The following is a 10,190-nucleotide window of genomic DNA, read 5'->3' as shown; positions in this document are numbered from 1 at the left end:
GAATGATGTTTGGCAGGTGAAAGAAGTAAGCATTTTGGTAGTAGTGATCATAATTCAGTTTGTCTTTTTCCATAATTATACTAAAACTAAGATATAACATGAGTTGAAGTTCTAAATTGGGCAAGACCAATTTCACTAAGCTGGGGAGTGATTTAACAATACTGGACTGGAAACATTTACTTGAGTGTCAGAGCAGTGGGAGGTATTCAAGGGGGAGTTTCAAGGGGTTGAGAGTAAATATGTTTTCACAAAGAAAAATAGTGAGACAGACAAATCTAGAGCACCCTGTATGTCAAGGAGCTTACAGGGTAAAATAAAACAGGAAAGGAATGACCGAGAACTTAATACTAGAATGGCGAGAGGAGTATGAAAAGAGGGATGAAATCAATTGGAAATTCAGAAAGCAAAGTGTGGGAATGAAAGAATATTGGGAAGGAAAATCAAGGGGAACCCAAGGATGTTTTATCAATTTTTTATAATAATGAAGGAAAACCATAGAATTATGCCAAGAAGTATTGAAATTTAAATAAGGCATGTTAGTTGTTTTAAAATGGACATACACGGCAAAAATGTCTGAGGATGTAAAATCAGTCACCGGCTGAATTGCAGAGCGGTGATACTCTAAGAGACAATGGAACACCACCCTTTTTCCAGACAAGGATACTTCTGAAGCATGCAGAAACTATATGTCATCTCTGGTGGAGACAATGGGAGATATTGGGAGATGCGTATCATCTCAACAAGAAATATTCTGAGCATTATGTCCCAAATAGTTTTGTGGATTCCACCTTCCAAGAAAATACAAAGACTGGCATAACAACCAGCTGAAACACTGGGTCAAGTCTGTGTGTGTGTCTGTTTGTGTTTGTGTGTGTGTGAACTAGTGCTGGGCTATTAGCGTGAAAGTGGCACAGAAGCAAATCTCCAACTAGCAGCAGAACCCCTGTAAAAGTTCTGGCTGGTACATCTCTCTCTGATTGTGGAAGTATGCCAATTCATTAAAGAGCACAGAGCTGCAAAGGAAACAGGGAAGCCACTCAGCCAAACTGCAGAACACAAGACTCTTGAAACCGACTATTCACCAGTTGAAGTCAGCACTGCTGAAATGACAACAGTCGCAACACTCAATTATCTGCTCCTAACGGGTCAAGGACTGTTCCATATACTTTTGTTAACTTACTTTCGACTCAGTTCTCATTTCTAATTTATATAAATGTTTATGCACGTGTTTATCATTGTCTTGTGTTTGCTGGTTAATAAACTCACTCACTCTTTAACTCAAAAGCCTGGTTAAATTGGCTTTGTTCAAACATAAATATTTTGACTGGGAAAAGATATCCATCGACTGTGGTTTCAGACCTGCTGCTAACCAGAGCCATAGCTATGGGTGCTCCAATGATGGTCAGCACAATCTCCTTCATGGAGGTGAGGACACTGAATTCCAGTTTTCAAATGGGCTTGCGTCATCTCACAGCAATCTAGCAATCTGCACCCTAATAGATTATTCGGATTGCTGATACTCCATCCCAGGGGGATGGCAGTAACTCCACTGAGCATTAACTTGTTGTCCCCGCGCAGGAGGACAGCATTTTTGCTCCGAATTTGCCATTCCATCAATACTCTTGCTGTTGTTTATCGGCCAACCCAGACTGCTGCACTCCAGTCTGAGATGGTATAGTCCTTCAAGGCCCAGATCTACTCAAAGGCTGCAAAGCCTTTTCCCACAGTGAAAACAGCCTTCCACCTGCTCTAATGCAGTCACTGGAGTAACATCACATAGGAGGTCTAGAACAGTCAAGGGCACCCCCAAGACAGGCACTAAGAGAATGCGCATGTTGACTTTTGTATGCAGTACAAAATAATTGGCTAGGTAAAGTTAATACAGAATGTTTATTTTCTAGCAGTCCTTATTTTAGTTTTGAGAGTGATGTTAAGCTGTTTGCTTCCTGTAGGATGGGAATTTTGAATAGTTCTCAGTGGAACCATAGTCGCATGAGGCAATCAGGTAGCTGACCAGAAGTGGGATGTGTTGCTTAACAGGGCGGCACGGTAGCATGGTGGTTAGCACTACTGCCTCACAGCTCCAGGGATCCAGTTCAATTCCCGGCTTGGGTCACTGTCTGTGTGGGGGCTGCACATTCTCCCCGTGTCTGCGTGGCTTCCTCCAGGTACTCCGGTTTCCTCCCACAAGTCCCAAAAGATGTGCTTGTTAGGTGAATTGGGCATTCTGAATTCTCTCTCCGTGTACCCAAGCATGCACTGGTGTGGGGCGACTAAGGGATTTTCACAGAAACTTCATTGCAGTGTTAATGTAAGCCTACTTGTGACACTAATAAAGATCATTATTATCGTTCCACATGCTCCTCCTATCCTCCTTTTCCTCAGCTGCTCACCATATTCCTAACGGTAAGGTCTATGCTCTCATAGTGGTGACATTCTGCCAGGTATATGAGATCACAATGAATTATACACACTGTCTGACTCATCCAGAGTGAGCCAGGCAGTGGAATTATTGCCTGAGCACCTCAGAAATCCTTTACAGTTTCATCTTTTAATTTAGATACAGCGCCCTAAAATACTGCACACACCTTGCACCAAGGCTATCCCGGAAAAGCCATGTGCATGCTCCCCCTGCTTCTCTCATGTCAGAGAGAATAAAATTAACAGCCCTGTCCTGGCTTGAAGACCCTCTGTCACCTCTTGCTTGTGCAAAAGAAGACAGTGAACTGGAAGATGTCACAGGTGTTGCCTGCTCCAGTCTGACAGGACCCTGACCTGAAGATATTCTGAACGACTGTCACCATCACAGGTACTATCCGTTCCATCCACATCCTGTTCTGAGGCTGCAGGTCTGCCTCCGAGACATAACAGACCCGTGTGAGCAGCTCCTTCATAGAATAGAGTCAGTGCTTTTATGACCGAACACTGTCTCTAGAGCCACTAGTCCATGAGTTACAGCAAACATTTAAATGATTTCTCCAGCTAGCTATACGGCCAAATATGTACTTTACCTATTAATCTCAGAATGACCACTCAATGCCCAGGTTTCTTCAACAAGCAACACAAAGTATTGGTTTATTATAAAACCAGTCTTGTCAAATAGAAAGGTAAATTTTCTTAACATTCAGTATGAAATATCGAAGTGTAATAATTACTCTTTCTAAATACCCTAATTCACACACACACAAAAACATAAAATCAAGCAATTTCCCAAAATGTTACAAGTCAATGTTCAATGGAAAAGGGTAGAAGATGGAGTTCTTGAAATGGCCAGATTATGTGGTTGGTTCCTCAGCGCTGATCAGGGAAACAATCAAAACAAGAGTTTATGATTAAAGCGTTTGTAACAATGCACACACTATCCTTGGCTTAGGTTGACAACAGTTAGAGTAATGTTCCCAGAAGACCCTGGAAGATGAGGCCTCATGCTGAGAGCACTCCTCCCCCACCTTCCCTCTGTGAGCAGCTTACCTTCTTCTGTGTGGTCTCAGCCCTATCTCCCTCTCAAGTCAAGGGGGATGGTTGCTACAGTACCCATGGTTGCATAGGATGTTGTCTGGCCAGAACCCTTGAAGTTAAGACCAAGGTCTTGTAGGTGCGTTCCCTGTCAACATCAGGGACATTCACCAAGTCTGAAAACCAACTTCTACGCGCTCAAGCCACTCTCGTGACTACAGGCAAGATATTCCGATAAGGGGTCACTACAGCTAAACCAAATCATGCCTTTTCCAACTAGTTCCACTAAAATGTGGCTAGAACCTAGAATTTAATGGTCATCATTGCGGGGTTACAATTCTGAAATTCCCTGCCTAACAGACCTTGAGAGCATATTGGTCTCAAAGACCAGAGCAGCTCAAGGCCCAGCACTTTCTCAGGCAAATAGACCTGTCAGCATTGGCCATGTCCTGAGAACAATTATATTTTTAAAAATCAATAACGTTTTGTCATTGACTCTAGTTGTTGTACTGATACCGCCCTAGCTGAGATAAGCTCACACTACACAGGACCTAGCCAGTGTGGCCAAATAGAGCACTACACTGCACATTTATTTACTGAGCTTTCAGGTAAGTCTGACAAGTATAATATTGGCTTCATTAAAACCTACTAGCTAATGGATATCTTCCTAGATACCAGTAAAACATCTTCAAAAGCATTTCCAGAAGCCCAGCAGATTGCTGCGATAGAGTGGAGCTCTTCGACCCAAAATAACCCATTCTCACACCTGATTGCACATAAAACCACTGGTTTTGATGTAAATTAGACACATATCTAGTTTACATAGCAGTCGCAAGCATTTTGAAAGCCTGCACTTTTTAATGGCATTTCTTTTGTCTACTAAGTCAGATTTATCATCAATCAAACCTTAATTTATTTCCTTCCAAGCAGAGAGATTATTTTCATCACCTGATTATGTGGTTAGCTTAGATTCCTTCTATTCCACTAGTTGCCTGCACAATAGTTACTTTTAAATTCCATTTAATGGCCTATTATTGCTTTTCATTTGCCCATAAATAAATTTTTCTCTCATAGTATGCAACTCATTATACCTATCTCTGAAGATTAAAAGGAATGGTTTTCAACTAACTGTCTGTCCATTTGGTGCCTGGCAAACTAGTGACTGGCAAAGTGAAGGACTTTGACCGACCCTTAGACTCAAGGCTCACATGATGCAATTTTCAGATTGACCCATATATGGGAGAACCCAGTCTCACCTAAACAGGCGATTGTTTAAACACAAATCAGGTCCCTCGTCTCGTAGGAATCTGTCTGCAATGTTATGGCACAATTGGATGAAGAGTTGCCACTGTACAGGATATAACCATTTGTATGAGGCACAGGCAATCTAACTAGAGCCCAACAAAGGGCATGTAACTTTTCCGGAGGAATGTTTCTGGGGGCCACAAAATTGCTGCTGTCTGCTGTTGGTTGCTGCGCACCCCCAGTGCAACCTTTAATTCACTCACAAAGTAACTGGATGTTTGATCCATTAGTATGTCTTAAATGAAGTGTGCATGGAAATGGAAAATGTAGATGTCTCTCACAAGTATGGAAGCACACCATGATAGGTTTCATTTGCTGGAACTCCCTCCTTAATAGCACTGTGGGTATACCTACAAAACATGGACCACAGCGGTTCAAGAAGGCAGCGTACCAACATTTTCTCAAGGGCAATTAGGAATAGTCAGCTGGCCGAGCCAGCGACGCCCACATCCCATCAAAGAGCAATAAAATAATATAAATACACTTTCGGTTATCAGAACACGAGAAGTCTAGGACTCAAAACAACACAAATCTCCATATTTTCGACCGTGCGTAAAATTAAAAAAATAACATTTGCATTTTACAAAATAGTTTCATTAATTCTGCATTCAGAGACTAGGATATCACTTGGAATTTGTGTTACAATCATTTTACAAAACCGTCAACATTTTTTGACATTCAAATATGAATGTAGTGCAACAGATACTTTCTTCTTTAAAATAAACTCTCAAATCCTAATAAATCTATCGGAGGTGAAATCGATCGTGGGTAGTGGATGATAGAAAATCATCAGCTCGCTTTTCAATCTTTCTTCAATGATTGCAATGGAAAAGAAAATTGGTCGGGTGTAAAAGAGTATCTATTTTGTTCTACTCCCCAAGGGCAATTTCACTGCCATAATTTCCTTATTAAGACTTATGTCAGGATTTCTATAAACTTCAGGCAAAAGAAAAAACACTTTGCAAAACATATCTTTTCCCACTTGAAGCAAAACAAAAACAGAAAATATTGAGGTGAAAAAAGGTTGCACACTAAATTGCATTAGTGTCTCTAGGTGAAATGAAGCCAGGTTGGACTAGATTGGGCATGTTAAGCATTAAAGAAGCAGACGATGAAATACATTTTATGCCTAAAATAGGAAATCTATACAACGTGAATGAATAATAAGTAAATACATTATCCAATCTATCATTGAGTCACTTGCATATCCATCAGAAGTCAACTGGAAAATTTAAGTTAGGTTTCAACATGCAAAGTTCCTCCCCGTTTGGTCAAGTTACATATCACCTGGAATCAAATAGCATATCAGAATAGAGAACTAATTGGCCTGGATTATGTGACAGTAGAATTGCCAGCATTTAGCCATCATTGTAACTGGAGAACTGACAGTAACTTGGTATCTGCGCACATGCAGCTAAATGTGAAAAATCAGAAGTAACTGTCGGTGATACCCTGCTCCTTCATTGGGTGAGCTGTTCACAGATGGCAACTTTAGAAATCACTTGATCTGATGTTAACTTCTCTTTTTACGCTGTAATATTGCTGTTTAAAACACAAAAATGTCATGCCCTGTTAATTAAGTGCAACTAGCTTTTTATTGGTGAACGAAGCAATAATTATTACTGAAGAACTTCTGAGGCCATGGAAAACAAATTTTATACCGTGCAGTTCCCGATATATTTTTTTCCCGTTATTATAAGATTCCATAGCTTTTAATGCAATATAAACATTTTTTAAAGTTAATGACATTTCAGCTTCTAATAGGTGCAACTCTTTATTTTGTTACGTATAAAATTTATAATACTTGATGAATAATCACTGCATTTTGTAGCCTGGTTTTCTGTTTGTGAGAATTCTTCAATGTTAATGGCTGCTTACCCTACCACCAGAGATTCCCCTGACATGGCACTGGGATCAAAATAACACCAGGAATGGGGAAATACAGTTTACAGAGATCGCTCGATCTTTGTGGGCAGCTCTCTTCAAGGTCAGCAGTGATTATGATTGCTTTGCCACTCACCCCAAAACCTGGGCTATTGTGTTGAATGATGTCTGCTTGTCAGCAGGAATGAGAGATAAACAGGAGGCAGGTGAATAGGGAGCACTCCTCCATCCCTAAAAATCACTGCAGTCCAAATCCACAAAGAAAACACCTAAACAGTTCTCATTTTTAACTCGAACTCTCTCAAAACAAGAGAGCAATTAAATAATTCTCTGGCCTCAGTGGTAAAGTCACTAAACAGCATTTGTTGTTTCTATAATACCAGCAAAGCTGCGCAGTCTGCACCTTTACAATGCAGCTGTAATCATGTGGAACTGTTTCTCTTTTACACTCCATTAGTTGGATATCACTTCCTCATACTCTTGAGTGTCTTGTTCTGAAGTGGTGGTTTCTTGCTTGCAATTGTAGTTAATCACTGCATATTCACAAGAATTGTCACTCCTTCGATTCTGTTCATTCGGAGCACTTGGGTTGCTGTGTTCTATTGTGGCATACAGGATTTCTTCATTGTTCTGCAATATGATATAAACAAAAATGTATACTGTGTGCAGTTAAGCATAACAAGAAAACTGGTATTAATGCAGTGGACAAAAGGACATAAGAGCTTAAGAAGTAGGAGCAGGAGTACTCCATATGGCCCCTCATGCCATTTAATATGATTATGGCTGATCTTTTGCCTAAACTGTACTTTCTGCGCTCTTCCTGCAGAGTGTCCAAAAAGGTTAGGTGGGGTTAATGGGTTACAGGGGTAAAAGGGGAATAGGGTGGAGGTGTGGGGCTTAAGTGAGGTGCTCTTTCCAAGGGCCGGTGCAGACTCGATGGGCTGAATGGCCTCCTTCTGCACTGTAAATTCTATGATCTATAATTCCACATAAGTTGCAAGTTTGTATATGGTTTTGTACGTTGTTTATTTTTTCATGGGCACAGCCAGCATTTGTTACCCATCCCGAATTGTCCTTGAACTGAGTGTCTTGCTAAGCTATTTCAGAGGGCAGGTAAGAGTCAGCCACATTGCTGTGGGTCTAGTTGCATGTAGGCCAGACCAGGTAAGGATGGCAGATTTCCTTCCATAAAGAACATTAGTGAATCAGATGGGTTTTTACAACAATCGATAATAGTTTTGTGTCACCATTACTGAGACTAGTTTTATATTCCAGATTTCTTTCAATATAAATAATTGAGTCATTCTTGACTAGTCTTCTTCTTCCCTTTGGAACAACTCTTGTGGGATGGAGAGTCATGTAATACAATGGTCTGGATTATCTGCCCCGCAATCCTGGAAATGTGGATCATGATCGAGCGGAAGATCTAGAGTCTGGCCAAAATCGAGGCTCGAGCCTGCGCCAAACTGACCTCTAAGCTCTGGTCCCCCACTGGCAGCTGGATCGGGGTTCGTGCACATGTTCCAGCAGGCCCAGCACCAGAGTCTCCGAGCTCACATGATTCTCCAGTACTCTGGGCTGGGAATCACGTGGGCAAGTATCACTATCGGTTCCCAGCATGGCCCTGGTGTGGTGACCCTCGCGGTGGGCCAGGGGGGTAACTCCTTAAGGGAGTCCATCTGTGGGTCACCCTCCTCCCACAATGCATGACCTGCCCAGCCCTCCACTGCCCTAACAGACCCGCCCCCATCACCCTCCCCACAGACCCCTAAAATGGTATACCCCCCAGAGCCCCTGAGATAGGAAGACGCCCCCGAGACCCTCTAAATAGGGAGAGCCTCCACAGAGACCCCTTAAACAGGCAACCCCTATTCAAATCAGCAGCAATTCAACTCCACAGGGAGAACTTAGTCTCCCAAACGGAGTATCTTGCCAACATCTTTCTAAGAGAAAGTAGATCAATTTTGAAAGCAGATGAGGCTACCAAGGATGTGAGGACTAGAGTAAGAAAATGGAATTACCTTGTGTTTCCGCACATGAATCACGAGCAGAGACACAATGAGCTAAGTGGCCGCATTGTGTAGTGAACCTATCAGATTCCATCACAAAATGGTCTGCTACATGGAATATTAGAAATATTGGGGTATGTCCATAGGGCATTTCCTAACCTCACAGTAGTTCTTTGGACTGTTCGTTCAATAAAATCATCACGTTGGCAGCAGTTAGGTATACTTTATTCAGAGAATTTGTACTGTACACATTATTTTTGTTTCTCTTCTTGAGATCCCCGCACCTCAAAGTGGGAAGGAGACCTACCTACATGCCTACCAGACTCGCATATTTAAATGAGTCTTTAAACTAATTTAAATATGCTCAGCACATTCAAAGCTGGGGTCTCCCAGCTTCCGGGATTCACTGCCCCCACTGATGCAGCGTGGAAACCAGCGGCGCGATTCGCCAGAAAGATTTCTAAGTGTTGTAGCGAGCAGAAACTGCTGTGAGCTTCCCGGTGCTCAGTCCAGCGAGGCCGCCAATGCTATTCAATGTTAATTGGTCCACCTAACGAGGTCTCACGGGCTTCTAGCTGCAAATGAAGGGCCACCAGCCAATTCGCCAGCACTGCAATCGCCAGCCCCCTGCTAACAAAGTCGAGCAGCACTTAAACAGCTCTGGCACAGCGAACCCCAGCCAGCTGACAACAACGTCACCCAGGCCACTGGCCCCGAGATTCGGGGATACAGATCTGCCCAGGCTCTTGGACGCAATGGAGGCACCATTGGGAGAATGGGGAATTGTTACACATAATAAACACTCTTGTACACAACCGGTATGATGCCTCTGTCACTTTCTTCCGCAGTGCTCCCCGGGCACACTGCGTGCAGGTGATGGGTGTGAGCGAGCACTCAGCAGACAGGCAGTGGTCAGACTATGGCATAGATTGAGGAGCACTGGCGCTCAGCTCTCTGTGGGTTATCACTACACCCCCTGCTCTCGATAGTGACCCGCTGACGCAGTCCCAGCACCCTGGAGTGATGTCACACATACCCTGGGAGGGTGGGAAATGAGACCAGGTCACCTCCCAAGTGAATCGCGAGGGTATGACGGCCTCCCTGGCCTTCCAGGCTTGCCGGACCCTTGCCGCTGCTGCCTGTCCTGCAACCTCTGGCTAATCCTCCAGTCCAGTGTCACCTCACCATCCTCATCCCCGTCCCCGTCCTCCTCCATCTCCTCGGAGGTGGCCCCATTTTCCTCATTACCAACCTCCAGCTCAACGCCCCGCTCCTGTGCGAGGTTGTGGAGGGCACAGCAGACCACCACAAAGCTGGCGACCCTCTGGGGCTGTACTGCAGTGCACCACCAGAGTGGAACTGCATCCTGAGGAGTCCGATGCACTGCTCAATCTTAGCCCGGATGGCTGCATGGGCCTCGTTATACCTGGTCTCTGCTTCGGTCTCCAGCTGCCGTACTGGCGTCATTAGTCAAGTCCTCAGCGGGTACCATTATCCCCCAAGAGCCAGTCGCCCATCCTGAGATGGTCCTCAAAA

The 10,190-nt window shown here is 43.5% G+C and overlaps 1 protein-coding gene across 1 annotated transcript in view; it reads right to left on the bottom strand.

Moving 5' to 3' along the window:
- Positions 1-3,045: 3,045 nt before the first annotated feature.
- Positions 3,046-10,190, bottom strand: part of LOC140427990 (uncharacterized) — a 98,400-nt gene continuing 91,255 nt past the window's right edge. Inside the window, exon 4 of the mRNA XM_072513919.1 lies at positions 3,046-7,275. Coding sequence (XP_072370020.1) covers positions 7,099-7,275 — 177 coding nt within the window. The 3' untranslated portion in view covers positions 3,046-7,098. The remainder of the gene's footprint in view (positions 7,276-10,190) is intronic.

The sequence above is a fragment of the Scyliorhinus torazame genome, chromosome 8, assembly GCF_047496885.1.
Source record: "Scyliorhinus torazame isolate Kashiwa2021f chromosome 8, sScyTor2.1, whole genome shotgun sequence".
In the NCBI taxonomy this organism is placed as follows: Eukaryota; Metazoa; Chordata; class Chondrichthyes; order Carcharhiniformes; family Scyliorhinidae; genus Scyliorhinus; species Scyliorhinus torazame.
The sequence above is the reverse complement of the archived record's forward strand: the minus strand, read 5'-3'. Positions and strand labels throughout refer to the sequence as shown.